At 36.2% G+C, this 18,082-nt stretch overlaps 4 protein-coding genes across 4 annotated transcripts; 2 read left to right on the top strand and 2 right to left on the bottom strand.

The window, feature by feature from the left end:
• Window positions 1–12,713: 12,713 nt before the first annotated feature.
• BKA58DRAFT_363821 (uncharacterized protein) lies at window positions 12,714–13,864 on the top strand (the record flags this gene model as incomplete). Its single annotated transcript, XM_046168834.1, has 3 exons — window positions 12,714–12,866; window positions 12,923–13,279; window positions 13,697–13,864. The coding sequence occupies exons 1-3, from the start codon at window positions 12,855–12,857 to the stop codon at window positions 13,862–13,864; spliced, it is 537 nt and encodes a 178-aa protein (XP_046023117.1). The 5' UTR covers window positions 12,714–12,854.
• Window positions 13,865–14,019: 155 nt separating this feature from the next.
• On the top strand, window positions 14,020–14,960 carry BKA58DRAFT_205094 (uncharacterized protein). Its single transcript, XM_046165915.1, has 4 exons — window positions 14,020–14,077; window positions 14,128–14,457; window positions 14,503–14,615; window positions 14,722–14,960. Exons 1-4 carry the CDS (start codon window positions 14,051–14,053, stop codon window positions 14,723–14,725), a joined length of 474 nt encoding a protein of 157 aa, XP_046023116.1. The 5' UTR covers window positions 14,020–14,050; the 3' UTR covers window positions 14,726–14,960.
• A 5-nt stretch (window positions 14,961–14,965) lies between these two features.
• On the bottom strand, window positions 14,966–16,519 carry BKA58DRAFT_205089 (major facilitator superfamily domain-containing protein). Its single transcript, XM_046165914.1, has 4 exons — window positions 16,276–16,519; window positions 15,337–16,209; window positions 15,182–15,275; window positions 14,966–15,131 (listed from the first exon to the last, which is right to left on the bottom strand). The coding sequence occupies exons 1-4, from the start codon at window positions 16,456–16,458 to the stop codon at window positions 14,977–14,979; spliced, it is 1,305 nt and encodes a 434-aa protein (XP_046023115.1). The 5' UTR covers window positions 16,459–16,519; the 3' UTR covers window positions 14,966–14,976.
• A 182-nt stretch (window positions 16,520–16,701) lies between these two features.
• Window positions 16,702–17,755, bottom strand: BKA58DRAFT_319289 (flavoprotein-like protein; the record flags this gene model as incomplete). The annotated part of the gene is made up of 3 exons (XM_046167709.1): window positions 16,702–17,142; window positions 17,198–17,396; window positions 17,463–17,755. The coding sequence occupies 3 exons, from the start codon at window positions 17,753–17,755 to the stop codon at window positions 16,702–16,704; spliced, it is 933 nt and encodes a 310-aa protein (XP_046023114.1).
• Window positions 17,756–18,082: the final 327 nt, after the last annotated feature.

The following is an 18,082-nucleotide window of genomic DNA, read 5'->3' as shown; positions in this document are numbered from 1 at the left end:
GTAGCTAATAAAGTAGCTATATAATGTAAATCATATAAAAGAAAGCGTATATAGAAAAAGAGAGCTCTTATAATTAGTAAAAGACTTTAACTAATAACTCTAAAAGAGTTTAGAGCGCGTAGTAATAGAAAGAAAGTTAAGAAGAGAGCGCGTATTAAAGTAGACAAGTTAACTTAAAGACGCTATAGATACTATAGCAAAGTAGAATGTAACTTACGTATATGTAAGTAAAATGTAGTAGAAGTTTCTAATTAATTTAGTCTACTATAAATATTAATTACTATTCTAAATAGTACTATATAGTTATATATAGTTATAGTTTTAGTTCGATCTTAGCAAAAAGGTTCTACTCGCTTCAAGGTTCTACTCGCTTATTATCTACGTAAGTAGTTACTATAATAGTACTTCTCTTTTACTCTTAAGCTTCTATAAGCGTTTATTTACTACTTTAGCTAGCTCTAAGATGTTCGAAAATCTTTTATTATAGTAGAGTTTTAATATAGAGTAGAGTAACAAAACGTAGTTAGTAACTCTATATAGTAATCTTAATATAGGTGTATTTTCTAAATACCTTATTACAGTAGAGTGTTAATACAGAGCAGAGCAACAAAACGTAGTTAAGTAACTTATTATAATATTCTTAGTATAGGTGTATTTCTTAAACACCTTATACTTGCTATATATAGCTATAGGCATTAATAAAACTCTATCTAAAATATTTACAATAGATCTAGTGCATTAACAATATAATTATAGGTAGTAATAGTAATAGAAGCTTCTTATAGACTTAGAGGTAGACTTAGAGGTATACCTAGTTAAGCTATAGGGCTATATTCTCTCTCTAAAGAAATTAACGTAGAAGTAAGCTTTTAAAATAATGATTAGATTACGCTAATAAAAAGAATAAGCGCATTAATAAACTAATATTTAATAGAAGCCTTTCTATTAACCTTAAAAGTAGGTAGAATAGAGACAGCTTTAAACTATAGTACTACGTAAGTAAGCTCTAGGTTTAAGATAATATTATACTATAGTACTATAAGTCTAGAGATATTTTGCGTAGGTAGAACGTAGTTTAGAGAATAGCTGCCTTACGTAGTATTTATATAAAATGTCTACTTACTTAGAGAATACTTCTCTTTATTCTATATCTTTCTAAATATCTCTACACACTTTAAAATATCTATAAATATTTGCTAACATATCTATTAACTACTAAGAATATATAGTATAGACTAACTTCTCTTCTATACTTAGAATAGAGGCTCTTATTCTTAAGAATACCTAGGCTGTTAGCGTAATAAAACGTACAACTATAGTAGAACTTACTACTTATAAGATTAGCTTATTTAACTTCTTAGTCTTTACTAAAAACTCTAAAATAGTAGACCTAAAGACCTTAGCTATAAAGATAGAGCTAGTAAAAGGCTTCTAATATAATAGTATTTAAATTATAGTAGTAATTAACCTAGACTAAAGACGCCTTATAGGCTTATGTGTTGTAGCTGTATAGTATCTAGCCTATATAGACCTCTTTTCTTCTACTGCGTAGATAATTGTAGAAGAACAGTTTAGTTAACTTTTAATACTAGATTAGAAACTAGCTAATTAGTAGTAATACTAGTAACGTAAGAAAAGCTTAAGTTTATTAAGGTTACGCGCAATAATATTTCTATTAGCTAGAAGCAGGCGGCGCTTTACTAGCTCTAGGAGGCGCTAGAATTATAGTATAGTATTAGGCTATACTAATAAACGCGCAAAAACTGTTATCTAATAAGCTAACTACTAAAAAGAAGCGTTAATTATAGAGTATATTAGGCAGGGTAGATAGTTAGAATAATAGAGAATAGCGTTATATAGCTAATGTAGCTAGGCTTACTAAGTAATTACGCATAAGATACAGGTTACTAGTAATTATATAGGTGTTATGTAGGTGTCTTAGGTTGTCTTAGGGGCTTCGTGCTAGTGTAGATAGACTTGCTAGGTTTCTTTTTAGTGTTGCTCAATCGCATAAAACTAGTAGTAGTGCTAGTTAATAATATTGCGCGCGTAAAAACAGTCGTCTTAGTAATTATAGAATGCAGTGTAAAGTTGTAAAGCGCAAATCTAGGCTTACGTTAGAGATTTTTATACTATTAGGTCTAACATAGTAACGCGTTATTGCGTAATTCTAAAAAAAGTACACTGTAGGCCCTGTCTCTAAGGCCTGGGGGGGTAAAGTACTATTAACTTCTAGCTAATAGAAATATTATTATATATAACTTTAATAAACTTAAGCTTTTCTTAAGTTATTAGTAAAACTACTAAACTAGCTAGTTTTTTATTCAGTATTAAAAGTTAACAAAACTATTCTTTTAAAATTATTTATGTCGTAAAAAAAAAAGTCTATATAATCTAAATACTATATAGCTATGATAAATAAGTCTATAAGGTATTTTTAGTTTAGATTAATTACTACTAAAATTTAAATACTATTATATTAGAAGCTTTTTACTAGCTACATTTTTTTATCTAAGGTTTTTAAGTCTACTATCTTAAAGTCTTTAATAAAGACTAGAAAGTTAAATAGGTTACTCTTATAAGTAGTAAGTTCTACTATAGTTTTACGTTTTATTGCGCTAATAGCCTAAGTATTCTTAAGAATAGAGGCCTCTATCTTAAGTATAGAAGAGAAGTTAGTCTATACTATATATTCTTAGTAGTTTATAAATATATTAGTTAATATTTATAAGTGTTCTAAAGTATATAGAGGTATTAAGAGAAATATAGAGTAAAGAGAAGTATTCTCTAAGTAGGTAGATATTTTATATAAATACTATATAAGATATCTATTCTTTAAACTATATTTTAACTACATTAAATATGTCTAGACTTATAGTAGTATAGTATAGTATTATCTTAAATTTACTTACTTTTAAAGCTAATAAAAAGGCTTCTCTTTAATATTTTACTTTATTCTAAATTTTAGCTCTTCTACTAATGAAAGCTAATATATTATTACTTTCTGAAAACTAAGTTCTATATTATTATTTGTAAGGAGAGATTACTTTAACTATATACACTCTTAAATAAAAGTTAAAGTCTATCTCTAAGTCTATAAGAAGCTTTATTACTATTACTACTTAGAATTACATTATGTTAGAGCTCGAGAGACCTAATTAGTTTGGTTAATATATGTGTGTTAATTAGATAACTACTAAAGAGAACTTAGAGTAAAATCCCCTACTATATATCTACTTACTAAGTAATTAGGTGCCTTAGATTGTTGTAATTAGGCAATTAAACTAGGAATCTATAGATTCTTGCTCTAATACACTCTCTAGAACAGTAAGATTTATTAATCTATTCTAATTAAATTAATCTAGTTGTAGTTGCTATGCTTAGTTTACTTCTCTAAGGCCTAGAGCGTAAAGCCTAGAGTAGTATAGTTAATTATAGTTAATTTGCAATCTAATCTATTCTTAATAAAAATAGAAGTAAGAGATTAGTTATTCAATTAGAGCCTAATAAGCTAGAAATTAGCCTTAGCAAGCTAGGAATTAGCTTACAATTATAGGGAATATAGGTAATAGCTCTACATCTCTGCGTTCTTAAGTAGTAAGATCTAGTTCTCTTACCTATTTCTTAATCTTTCTTAGGTAAAGTTTGCTGCCTATCTCTATAATTGCCGCCTTAACAGTAATCTAGCGATTACAGCGCACGTAGGAGCGCTTAGGCTAGAATTAGAGACTTTTATCAATAATAATAGCGCTCTTAATTCTTCTCTATTTTATTACACTACACAATTGTCTAGTATAGTAATTAAGAGTATTAAGTTTCTAGTCCAGCTTTTTAAGCTACCTATTTAGACCTTCTACTCTACTTACTTACTTACTACGCTTAAGCTCTTGCGCGCTTAAGCCTTTAGCTACCTTACTTTATCTTTACTCTCTTTAAGCCTCTTTTTTTTTTCTTTATAGTAAGTTTTTTACTCTTCTAATTTACTTACTTACTAATATACTATTATAGTTCAACCCAACTCTCTCTCTAGTAATTACTTGCGCAGTAAGTATTAGCGCTGTAATAGTAATAAGTACTATAAGCATACTACGTAACTTATTAATTAAGATTTTATTGCTTAAGTAGACTATAAGTGTAATAGATATACCTTCTCTATATATAATAAAGAGCTTAATTACTAACTCTTTGAGGCTAATTATCTACTAGAGAGTTAGTTAAAAGTAGAGATAGTTATAAGTAATTACCTTTATAATTTTTAAGGTCTTCTATATAGGTTTTTGCCTTATTAATTTTTTAGCTATACTATTACATTTTTACTAGCTTAGAGGATTGCTACTTAAGATATAGAGTCTAATAGTAAGTGTAAGAGAGAAGAGTAGCTCTATAAAAATAATAAGCGCTATTACTAGTCTCTACACACTAAAAGGTAAGGTCTTAATAAGAAAGATAGGCTCTAGCTCTACTCTCTAGGTTAAGCTTTTTAAGCTTGTTAGCTTTAATAGTAAGTAGTATAAAGAGCTATAGTCTCTTCTAAATTATTATCTATTACGTAGAATTAACGATTATTAGTAGTTAATTACTCTAAGTAAGAGTAGTAGTTACTATAAGCAGCTATTTAACCTATTTATTATACTTACTAAAGTTATTAGTACTCTACTTAATTCTTCTTATTCTGATAATAAGTAGTGTAAAAGCTATATTAAGTATTTACTTTGTAATTCTTAGCTCTGTTATTACTACTATAAGCGTCTAGGCTTATTAGAGAAGTGTTACAAGTAACAAAGAAGAATTCTCTCCTTGTTAGAGGTGGAGGGTTGAAGACTAACCAGAACCTCCAACAGAAGGCAATAATTATCGCAGGGCTAGGGGTTACGTAATGTGCTATCTCGCTAAGGCTAACTATTAGAGATAGTAGTATATAAAGAGATAGCACCGCTATTACAGACATTCTATAAAGATAGAATAGATAAGATAGCAGGACCTAAGGTAATAAGTATAAGAATGTGTTAGATTTTATTATTACACTTATTATAGTTAACTTAAATAGTTTATCTCTTACATAGATTGTTAACTAGTTATTCTATTATTTATAGAATTAGATTGTCTTTACCTATAAGTTATTCTACAATAACTCTTTTCTACTAAATTGCTAGACAAACCTTACAGGCTACTACTTTAGTCTACCTTACCTTAGTATAGACTAAGCCTAGAGAAGTATAGCCGAACCCTGTGTAACAGTTAGTATATTTATTAAGGTTACTAAGTAAGGCTTCTTATTATACAGAGTTTGGCTATACTTCTCTAGGCTTAGTCTGTACTAAGGCGAGGTAGACTAAAGCGGTAGCCTGTAAGGTTTGTCTGGCGATTTAGTAGAAAAGAGTTATTGTAGAATAACTTGCAGGTAAAGACAATCTAATTCTATAAATAATAGAATAACTAGTTAACAATCTGTGTAAGAGATAAACTATTTAAGTTAACTATAATAAGTGTAATAATAAAATTTAATATAATCTTATACCTATTACCTTAGGTCCTATCCTCTCTAGCCTTCTATCTAAGAGAGAGGTTTAGAAGAACTATAGCTTCCTTTACTCTACTAGCCTTCTAGAGGCCTAGTCTTAGCAGGATGCTAATTCTAATTATATAACTCTAAGCTCTATAATTATTATTACGTTCTAACTTAGTTATAGTTAGCCTTTAACCTCTTTACTCTACGTTAAGAAGAGAATCCTTTGTATTACCTATAATATTATCCCCCCTCTTAGGCGTATTGTTCTAATACTCTAGATTATTATTTTACTATACTAATTATTAAGGCGTAGGCTGCATATAAGGTCTGCGCGCTCTAGGCTATTATAGCTGCCTCTTCTTGCTTCTAGTGTCTCTAACTATGCTTAAGGTTTAACTTTTAACTTACTATATCTATTCGCAAAACTTAACTTAATAGCGTTAGGCCTAGGCTAATTATATTTAGTAGCAAGAGAACAAAATAATATTTTATTATAAGCGCTATAAGAAGAAGAACCTTTATTACTTTGTAGATACTATATCTAGGTAGTGTACTAGCTATATTTCTATAAAAGCTAAGTGTAGTTTATTTATAACTAAGAAAGAGTAGGAAAAGGTTAAAGCTAAGAAGTGTAAGAAGCGTTTAGCGCTTCTTTGTGCAGAAGCTAAGGTTGCGCAGCTTTATCTAGAAGTTATAGAGACTAAGACCTTAGAGCGTTTGTACACTAATTAGAATTACGTAATTCTAAGCCTTTAAGACTATGCAAAGAAGTAAGCTAAGAGGAACTCTGCCTCTAGTATAGACTTTCTAATAACTAAACTATTACTACCTAGACTATTAACTAACTTAGGCTAGTTATAGGCTAACGCTTCTTTTAACTCTTCTTTTAATTACTTTCTTTTTCTTAAGAACCTAGTTCTCGCTTCTCTAGGTGTTTCTAGTAGTACTTAAGTACTAGTAACTTATAGTTTGTTAAGCTCTTCTTTAGTTCCTAAGTATTCTAGCCTTCTAGCTATTCTTGCTACTTAACTAAGTATTTCTACTAACAACTAATTTTCTATAGGTTCTTAATTTCTTTAACCTTATACTTATTATCTTTAAGCTCTATATCTATTGCTAGCTTAGTATCTAGAGGTGCTAGTTCTAGGAGTTTCTTATAAAAGATAGAGTAGATGCGCATACCTAGTAGTAGTTAGAGTTTATAATTTACTATGCCTATTTCCTCTAGGATTTTAAATAGTTCTACTTAGAGGTTATCTAGTTTCTTACTTAGTTGCTTAGTTTTTAGATTCTATTATAATAAGAAAACTTTATTTTTCTTCTTAAAGGTTAGTCTCTTAATTCTTTACTTATTTACTGCTCTAGATGTTGTAAGGTTTCTATAAGTAATGTTCTTACTTAGTTCTTTATATAGTTCTTGTATAAAGTAGGCTTTATTATCTACACCTACTATAATGCTTTCTATATCTTTTAGATCTTAATAAGCAGTTAGCTTATATCTATAATTTGCATAGTATAGCGAGTACTTTATAGTCGCTAATCTTATGCTATTATAAGCTAATTAGGCTATTAGCAAGAGTTTAACCTAGTTATCTTATAGCTTGTTAGCGTACATTCTTAGATACTATTCTAGTATTTAGTTTATTTGTTCTATCTAGCTGTCTATTTTAGGGTAGAAGCTAGTTAATAGCTTCTTCTTTACACCTAGTTTTGCTAGAAATGTTGTCTAATATTTAGATGTAAACAGTTTATCTCTATCTATTATAAATTCTTCTAGTATACTATGCTCTAACATTAATGCACTAGAGACTTTATACGCGCAGTTCTCTACTATAATAGTTTCTTCTATTAGTACGAACTTTGCTCCTTTAGTTAATTAACATATAATTACTAGAATTATATTACAAAGTTATTCTAACTCTAGTTCTAATAATTTTAGGAGCTTTACTATAAAGTCTATTATTACGCTAGCCTATAGTTTAGTTAGTAGCTATAAGAGTTATAATAAGCTATAGAGCTTATATCTCTTAGGCTTATTCTAATAATAAGCTAAATAGTTGCCTAGAACGTTCTACACCTTCGCTCGCAAGCGTAGTATTGCAAACACCTTTAATAGTTGCCTAACTATTTCTTTTAGTAATACATGTTTGTAATTCTTAGACTTATATAGTTCTCTAATAAGTTCTTCCTATATAGGTAGAGCTACGTACGTTTTTCTAACCTAGGTTATTACTCTAAGCTCTAACTTATCTTCTTGTATTTCCTATAGAATTAGCCTTAGTTCTAGTTACTAGTGCAACGCTTTCCTCTACTATTGCTGCTATAGTGTTTCTACCTGCTTAGCTACCTTAGCTACCTTAGCTAGTTCTAGCTAGTTATATTATAGTGTACTATTAAGCATTCTTTTAAATATAGCGTTATATAGTTCTTTATAGTTTTCTTCTTATAAGTTAGACCTTCTACTTAGAGCGTCTACTACTCTGTTAAGTGTTCTAGCGCGATAGGTTATCTTAAAGTTAAACTAAGCTAATATCTTAGCGTATTAGACTTAACGTTAGTTAAGTTTCTTAGTTATTATAAAGCTTGCTAAGTTCTAGTAATTAGTAAAAACCTTAATTATATATAGTAGCTCTAACAAATAGACTTCCTACTATTTAAAGGCAGCTACTATTATAAACGTTGTAGTTAAGTTCTACTCTAGAGAACTTTCTTAAATAGTAGAATACTAGTCTCTATTTCTAATCTAGGCACTACTATAATAATATTGCTCTAAGTATATAGTCTAACGCGTTAGTCTTAACTTGCGTTTCTTATCTAGAGTTGTATATCTCTAGTACAGGTGCTTTAAGAAAGATCTGCTTAATTTAATTAAATACTTTTTAATATTTCTTATTCTATTTAAACTCTATTTTCTTCTTTGTAATCTCTAAGAGAGGTGCTATAATCTTTAAGTAATCCTTAATAAACTTCTAGTAGTAATTAGCAAATTCTAGAAAGGATTACATATCTTTAACTATTTTAGGTTATAGCTACTTCTATATAGCTATAATTTTCTTTAGGTTTATCTTAACTCCCTCTATAGATATAATAAAGCCTAGGAATTCTGTCTCTTTAATATGGAATTTATACTTCCCTAGCTACAGGTATAGCTTATATTTCTTAAGCTTTCTAAGCACTTTCTTAACATATTCTATATATTCTTTAAGTAATCTGCTAGAGTACACTAGTATATTATTTAGGTACGCTATAATAAAGATCCTAAGGTACTTATAGAGAGCGTTATCAATAACTAATTAAAAGGTTGCTAGCGCGTTTGTTAACCTAAATAGTATAACTATATACTTAAACAGTCTATATTTTGTTTTAAACGCTGTTATCTACTTATAACCTTCTTTAATTCTAATTTAGTAAAATTCTTCCTAAACATTAAATTTTGTAAACTACTTAGCTCCTTAGAGTTAATCTATAAGCTCTATAATAAGTAGTAAGAGATATTAGTACTTCTGCGTAACGCTATTTAACCTTTAGAAGTTAATATATAGTTGCTATTTCTTGTTAGGTTTCTTTACAAACAAGATAAGTAAGGCTATTAGGCCTAATTCTAGTTAGATAAATCCCTTCTTTAGATTCTTCTAGATGTAGTCCCTTAGCTTAGCATTATGCTTAGGCGCTATTAGGTATATTAGTCCTAGGCTTAGCTTAGCTTCTTTATCTAGAATAATCTTGTAATTCTACTTCTAATAGTCTACTAGATTAGTAGCCTTGTTTTTCTTAAAAAGTTTCTTAAACTTGTTAGTTTAATACTCTTACAGTATCTCTAGCAGTAGAGGTCCTTTCTTTGTAGTTGTAACTCTCCTTATCTAAATAACTCCTATTTTCTAGGGGTCTTTTGCATAGATTCTCGCAATCTTATATAGTAAGATGCTGCTAAATCTCCTATTCTAGAGTAAGCTCTAATTTGTCGGGCGCTTCTTATGTTGTACTCTAGCAACCTTGCACGTAGGTTCTTAGCTAAGTATAGTCTTATTTCGCTAGTTAATAGCGGGGTTATAGGCATCTAGCTAATTATACCCTACTAGCATATCTAGTCCTCTTAGATCTAGAATGTTAATGTCTATTTAGCAATCTATGCTAGCTATCTGTAGCTTAGTAGACTTAGTTTCTATTTATATTATACTGCTTCTATATTTTATAGGCTTCTTATTAGCTAATATAATTAGAATTAGTTTACTCTTAATCTAGTATAGTATTCTATACTTCTCTACTACTTGTAGAGAGATTATTATTTGTGCAGCTCTACTATCTATAAGCGCCTGTATATCTTAACCTTATATAGATATAGTTGTAAGTAACTACTTTACTTAACTATTAATATCCTGTACCTTTCTTAGGGTTATTTTAGGTATGCCCTTGCTAGTGTAACCTTATTTTTAGCGGCATCTTAGTTTTTTACCTACTTACCTTTTCTTTTCCTAGAAAAGTAGCCTGTGTTAGTTTTAGAACTATAATAAATTGTATATCTATTATTATAACAAAAGCTCTAATAAAGGTTCTAATAAGGTATCTTCTCTTTAGTAATTCTCTTCTTTAGTTTAGCCTTCTTAGCCTTGTAGATAGAGTAGTCTGCTACTTCGCAGATATTTAATAACAAGGTAATATAGTAGTAGTTGTCTACTTGTTGTGCTTTCTTAAGTTAGTTATAGTAGAAGAAATATCTATTCTTATACTATAGCTATAGGAGTCTCTTATAGATCTCTATTTTCTTAGGCTTATAGAGGTAGTAGTTATCTACTAGACACTTGTCTGCCTATAGGTTTAGGTAATAGTACCTTTCCTAGTTCTTTCTACAGTTCTCTTTATCTTTCTTATAGAACTTGCATTCTATTTTATAGTTGTACTAGCACAATCCTTAGTATTCTCTAGTGTCCCTTTTTTTAGGTCTTTTAAGGTTAGAGATCTCTGTCTCTAGGTTCTTAAAGTATAGTTATTAGTATATCGCCTAATACCTAACTTCTTTAGCGTCTAGGCTAGTTATTACAATTTAGTCCTGCTTCGCATAGTTATTAGCGTAATGTGCAGTATCTCTGCATACCTAACACTAGTTCTTTGCTAGTTGTTCTAGTATAACTCTGTTCTTAACTTTCTAGTTAGTTTCCTTAGGTTTCTCTATTATAAGAATATTATTAGCTTACTTTAGTTACTAAATAACCTTATAGTCTTTCTCTATGCAGGCTTTCTTATAGAGGTCTATATTGCTAAAGTTATTATCTAGTTCTATCTAAGCTAGGTAGAGCGTACTCTATCTAATTATTCTAATCTTAATAGCTGCTTGCTTACTTGCTTTACCTATAGGGTAGTCTTAGGCAAAGTATCTAACTTTACTATATTAGAGACATACCTTCTTATTATAACACTTCTAGCGTTCTTTCTTAGAGAGACTATCTTGTCTTTTTTCTTAGAGTTTTCTGTCTTTAGCTTTCTCTTATACTTTACTAGTTATAATAGCATTGCTATCTCTATTATATCTCTTACGCTGTCTCTTTATGTTAGCTATATTAGAGTAGAAGTACTTTTTCTAATTATTTTGCTTCTATAGCCTATTATTAATACGTGTAGTAAGCTTAATTAACGCGTATAGTGTTCTAGGCTTATTATAGTGTATAAGGCTATTCTTAATATTTTTCTTAAGGCCTGCTTTAAAGACTATTTAAAGTGCTGCATTATTCTAATTAATTCTAGCCTATAATTACTTAAATTCTGCTGTGTAGGCTAATATAGACTTAGTTTACCTTAGTTAAGTAATCTATTTCTTAGCCTAATTCTTTGCGTCTACTTCTCTAAAGATGCGTCTTATCTTTTATTTAAATTCTGTCTAACTCGCAAACATAGTTTAAGTTTCTTTCTTAGTTTTATGTTGCGTAATATCTATAAGGTAGTTATCTACGTATAGCTATATCTAGTTAGAAGCTTTTTCTTTTAGGTACGTGCTTACTATAAGAATCTTTTTCTAGTTATTAGGTACTTTATTAAATTCGTAGTATAAGTTAATGTTAGTAAGAAACGTTTATAGTTCTTCTTAACTTCTGTTATACTTTTTAGGTAACGCTATCTTAGATTTCTTTATAGTAGATAATTATTTATTAGAGTTAGCTATTAGCTAACTTATAAGCTAATTAATTATGTTCTGCATCTTAAGCATCTACTAAGACTAAACTTAGGCCTGTTGCCTAAGGTGTCTAAGCTCTGTAGCACTAGAAGTATTTTCTGCCTCTAAGTTAGAAGTATCTAGTATCTTATTATTTGCTAGTGCTAGTGCTAAGAGTTCTAGACTCTAGGCCGCGTTGTTCTAAGTAACTCTTAGAGCTAACATCTTTCTTAATTAGGCAACCTAGTTGTTATTTACGTCTACTTAAATCTAAGAGTAGTTAAAGTGTTACATAGAGTTAGGCTATACTTCTCTAGTCTTAGTTTATACTAAGGCGAGGTAGACTTAAAGCAGTAGTCTATAAGGTCTGTCTAGCAATTTAGTAGAAAAGAGTTATTATAGAATAACTATAGGTAAAAACAATCTAATTCTATAAATAATAGAATAACTAGTTAATAATCTATGTAAGAGATAAACTATTTAAGTTAACTATAATAAGTGTAATAATAAAATCTAATACATTCTTATACCTATTACCTTAGGTCCTGCTATCCTATCTATCCTATCTTTATAGGATGTCTGTAATAGCAGTACTATTCTTTTATATACTGCTATCCCTAATAGTTAGCCTTAGCGGGATAGTACATTACGTGACCTCTAGCCCTGCGATAATTATTGCCTTCTGTCGGAGGTCCTGGTTGGTCTTCAACCCTCCACCTCTAACAAGGAGAGAATCCTTCTCTGTTACTTATAACAGTATTATAATAAAAGTATAGTTTTTGTAGAGTCTTAGCAAAAGTAGTCTATATACTTAGGTAGTCTACATGCTTGTAAAGTACGTTACATCTACATTAGTTATAGTTTTACTTAAGTCTTGGCAAAAGTGCGTTACTCGCATGTCTGCGTTATTTGCTATGCACCTGGAATATTTTACTTAATAGAGTGAATTTGTAGAACTAGAGAGCTAAGTAAAAACAAAGAATAACAATTAAAAAGAGAGGTAGACAAGCGACCGACAAGGTAATTCTGTAGGTGCAGTGCATACAGACTGCTGCTGGCGTGAGTGCCATGGGTGACGTTCGTTCGGTGTCGATCCAGACCAGACGCTAATTGCAGAAGCTAAGTAGCCTGGAACCCCACTCCGCTGGTTCTCATCTATGTTCCTGCATATCGCGATTCCTACATTGAAGCGATACGATCATGTCGAAGAAGGTAAGCTGCAGATAGCAAATATACTGTCGCTGAGATGCACACTAAGCCATACGCAGGGAAATGACACCCCTTCTTCCATTCGTATTCGGGAGAATCAGCGGCGCTCGCGTAATCAGCGCAAAGAGCTCATCCAGGACTTGCAGCGACGCGTGCAGGAATATGAAGCCAAAGGCATCGCCGCTACCCAAGAAATGCAACGCGCAGCTCGCAAGGTTGCAGAGGAAAATGCACGCCTGAAGAGCTTGCTAGCAAGCCGTGGTGTATCGCACGAGGAAGTGGATGCGTATCTACGATCCTTCGACGCGGCGAGCGCTCCAAGCCCCTCCGCTGCCGCGCTGTTTGCTCAACCAGCGATGCGACCTCAGGCCTCACTCACTCCCGCGCAAAGCTCTGTCGGATACGCGAAGTATCCTGTCTCTCAGGCTGTTGCACGATCTCCGGCGAGAATTACTGAGCCAGCCCCTGCACAGACCACATTCCAGCATCGGCCGCACCCACCGACTCAACATCATGCACACTCTTTTACAGACACACATCCCGTTCGTCAGTTAGTGGTAGGAGCCATTCAAGACACAGCACGTGAGCCTGAAAGAGCAAATGACACGGACGAATCGCCGTCTACTGCTTCATATGAGCCTAATGCGATGGTACACCAGGAGAAGTCATCTTGCTGTAAACCACTCGAGGCACAGAGACCGGTCGATTCTCGGAACACAGAAAGCTCAGTGACCGATCAAAGCGTGGCCTTGTCCCGCAGCATCGCAGAAGACGATGATTGTCCTAACACTACAAGTTGTTTTTGTCCACCTACTTCTGCGCCTCAAGGGAAGTCGCTCGACAATGGTTTGCTGATATCATGCGAGACCGCTGCCACCATCATATCAGAGATGCGTGGCGACGGTGATAGACATCGGATACGGGCGAGTCTGGGTTGTCAGGGAGACCAGGAATGTAGTGTCAAAAATACGCTTGTTCTGGAGCTTATGGATGAGAGGTAGCTTAAACGATACAAAATCCGTAGTCTTGGTTCTTATCTTGTTCAACGTCTACTGGCATGCACAAGCAACTTCTTTTGAGGCTGACAAATGACGTCACACCGCTTGGCAGCCCGTCTCAACTCCGCTACCCCGTAATCGTTCAACACTTGCAGTCTTGACAACCTCCACTTACTAAGGCTCCAGGCAATGGCGTACAGGAAAGCCGATGCGAATGTGCTTCACTCTCGTTCCATCCCGTGATTTGATGCTGACAGCCTCCCAAGTCTACAAACGCCGAGCGGGTGCGCAATAATCAGCGTCGCAGTCGTGCCCGGCGCAAAGCATACATTGCCGAACTTGAAGCGAAGCTCCGCGAATGTGAAATCGGACGTGGCCAAGACCTTACGACAGCAGAGCTCGCGAAAGCTTCCCAGGAGATCCAATCGCTCAAAAGAATGTTGTATTCGTTAGGGCTTGATGAAGCATTTCTCGAGGCTTTCTCAAGAGCTCAGCGTCTCGCAACACACTTCTCACGCAACCCAGAGAGCATCACACGCATTAGCAGTACGCCTGAAGCATCTTCTCAGCATACAAAAGCTTTTTCGATGAGCGAGGTAGGCTCGCACATCGCCAATGTCATCATAATCTGACGAGGCTAGTTTGACCCAAGCTCCACTCTACCTTCCCAAAAGCAAGCACATGTGTTTTCTTCGCCATGCGGCACGGAGATGGACATGCAGGATGCGAGAATGCAACTGAACTTAGTAGATTTGTATGCGATGGATGCGTCGTCCCCCTGGGCATCGCATGGTATGCCTGCTGCCATGACTCCTCTATCATACATCAATGGAGGTCCTAGTCTGCTGAGCCCACCTCAGGTAATCGCGACCGGTTTCTCGACAGTATCGAACGGACTATCAGCGCAACTTTCAGGTTCGACCACGCTTTGTACAACCGCTTTTTCCCTCGTACTTGCACAGAATCCCAACGGCTACAGTTCAGAATATCTGGACAAGAAGCTAAGAGCTGGCTACCGACTCAGCACGACTCCGTTGGAAGGTTGTCGCGTTCAGAACCATGTCTTGTTGGAGGTTCTTGCAGAGATTGCATGAGTCTTCATATAAGTAAACATGCTATCGGCCAAGGGCATTCTCGCGACGTTTCACCCTCCGTAGCTGAAATATGAATCCGCTAGCCACCACGTATGAAAGACCTGCAAAGACTTGAGTATACAGATACTCACGTGAAGACGAAGGCCGTCTGAGCTTCAATGCGATTCCTTCGGAAACTGCTTCAATCAGTTAAGGCGCCTCTCCACGTTGACAACAGTAGGTTTACCTATTGCTGGAACAATGACTGCCGCCCAAGATAGGGAGAGCAACGACTGCAGGTTCTTGATTCCCGCGACTTCGACGCAGAGTGGGCCGATTGTCTACGTAAATCTTTTGTCAGAGCAGTCGCCTGGAATGATTATCGGTTGCGAATTCACATACCATCCAAAATACACCAACAATCGCGCCGCAGAGAATTGCAAAGAACACCATTAGTGCATAGGATGTGGCAGGTAGCCAGAACGCAAAGCAGGAAATACCGCACATCAAGGTCAACGCCCCTGCTGTATCTATCCTACTCCAACGATCACTAAGTATACCGATGATTGGACGCCCAACGGCAGTTCCGACATTCAAAAGCCCGATGATATCGGTAGCTTGGGATCGCGAAAGCCCTATCGATAGCGCAAAATCGGAGAGTGAGAAGAGTAGGACGATGTATCCCAACATGCTGATGAAGACCCATGCAAGTAGCAGTACCACGTCGTACCGTCGTAGGAGCTTGGTATCAAAGCCTAGTTGAGATGGCCGAATGGCCTTGTTTCTGTCGCGTATGAAGACCGTCGCGGTGAGATTGGCCACGAAGGCGATGATGCCCGTGATTCGCAACGCCCAACTGATGCTGAATCTTTGAATAATCGCCTCGGTACCCCAAGTGAAGGCTGCACCGCCGACCCCAGACCCTGCTGCGCTGATACCGTTGGCCAGGCTTCGTTTCCGATCAAACCATTGAGATAGAACAGGAAGACACGGGATGTATAAAAAGCCAATTCCGGAACCGATCACAACGCCTTGCGAGAGGTGGAGCTGCCAGATTCGAGTTGCGAATGAGGCAGCGACGAAGCCGCCAAGCTGCAAGACCAGGCCGCAGCACATGACAACATGGGTTCCGAATCTACGACAGAAGACTGTCACGAAAGGTGCCACGAGCATAGCAATGGCAAAGTTGAAGCCGCCGATGAACGCATAGTCCCAGGTAGAGGCTTCGGGGAAGATGTTGTCGGCTAGGTAGTGCGATAGATAGATGCCATAGGCCTGAAGGTTGTCAACATGATGCAAAGTGGAGAGAAAGTGTCTTCTGGATAAGCGACCGTGACTTACTGATACGGTACCCCATGTGAAGCAATTTATTGTAAAGCATGCTGCTACACAGACCCAGCCGTAGCCGCCATTTGGGGGAGTGTGCTCTTCAGTGGTAATGTGCTCTTCTTCGATTATCTCATCGAGCGTCAGTGGAGGTGACAACTCGCTATGCAGTCGGGGATCGGTGTCTTGTTTCATCATCTTTGCGAAATGCGATCGGGCTCATGATTCTCTTGCCTCTGCTGACGCCACTAAATATGCGCGTAGGAGATATGTCACTTGTTTTTGCGGGGTGTCACTACTCACGGATGATCGACAACACTAGTCCAGAACTGGTCGGTAGCCGCAAGTAAATACTCTCACCAGTCACGCTCCCCTTCGCCTTTGTATGCTATACTCTAGGACGTTGGAAAAATGTTGTTTGCCTATAAACGCGGGATTGTATCAATTTGACGGCCCAACTTCGGTTGACAAAGCCGCATGCTGGGTGTCTGGGGCTGGCTTGTTCGCTTCCTTTGCTTTCTTCGCCCGCTTCTCCTCCCTCTCACTGAATCTGTCGCCGAAGAAATCGAAATGGGGACGCATGACAATCGTGTATTTGACAAACTCCTCCATGCAGTCAACAAGTCGGTCCCTGTTCCCGCTGGGCATCAGCCTACTGCCGGCGTCCTCCTCCGTGAACTGCTTATATGCCATGGGTATGGAGCTTTGGTTCGGTATGACGAACATGCGCATCCATCGACCAAGTATTCGCAGGGCGTTGACCGTATTGAACGACTGCGATCCACCGTTCACTTGTGCGATTGCGAGGGTACGGCCCTGAGTCGGACGCACAGAGCCAGTGGACAGCGGTATCCAGTCGATCTGGTTCTTGAAAACGGCCGTCTGAAAGAAGGTCTCATTAGTGTGAGATTCAACAAGCATGAGAGTGTCTGCTTACGAGAGTCCCATGTTGCTCAGGGCATATCCATATGTGCCCATCGCTCCATTTGCTCAGTTCGCGCAACTCCTGAACTTTCGGATGTGTGTGCTGTACATCGTCCTTAACAGGTAGACCAGTAGGGTCATACATGCGAACGTCGCAGCCAAGGCGGAAAAGTATTCGGCTCGCCTCGTACGACAGCAAGCGCGAGTAAGATCTGCCTGAAGTCAATGTATGCTATTTAACGTACCCATGGGCACACCCGGCCGAAAGTGATCTGTACCTTGATCGCATGCTTCCGTGCAAGACCACCACCCTAAGCCTGTCGTCTCCACGCTGGAGCAACTGTGTATCGACCATCTTCAGTGCAGTGCTGAGTTCTAGTTGAGCCACCCAATCGTCCTCAGTATCTTTCCCCTCAAGTATGAATGGCCGGTAAGCCTTTCGAATTTCAGCGTCATCTTCAGAGGGAGGTATCGCCAACGAACGACGTCGATACTCAGGATCAATGGCGAGTTCAGCTCTTGCACGTTCAGCCGAGGTATTGTTTAGATCTCCGTTCGGTATCGCCGCCATTGTACGTGCGAATTGAATGGAGGAGCGCAGAGGCCTGGAGGTGATGGTGCTGCGAACACCGATACTGAGGACTGAGCGGTAGATTTTCATGGGCTAGTGCATGGGGATGCGTACGATGTTCGTGGAAGTGTCAAAGAGAAATCGCGTTGAACTGCTAGCAAACTGGCATTGTCTTCCTGGGAAGATGACTTCGGAATGCTGGTTGTAGACGCACAGGCAGCGGCGACGCGAGAGTGCCTGGGAAAACACGTCATGGTTGACAAGCATGTCACTCCACACCTCCGATTCGTCAAGATTTCGCAGACCCTGCGTCCTAACCCCGGAGCC

The sequence above is a fragment of the Alternaria rosae genome (genome assembly GCF_020736505.1).
Source record: "Alternaria rosae strain MPI-PUGE-AT-0040 chromosome Unknown BKA58scaffold_7, whole genome shotgun sequence".
In the NCBI taxonomy this organism is placed as follows: Eukaryota; Fungi; Ascomycota; class Dothideomycetes; order Pleosporales; family Pleosporaceae; genus Alternaria; species Alternaria rosae.
This window is presented reverse-complemented; position numbering and strand designations above follow the sequence as displayed.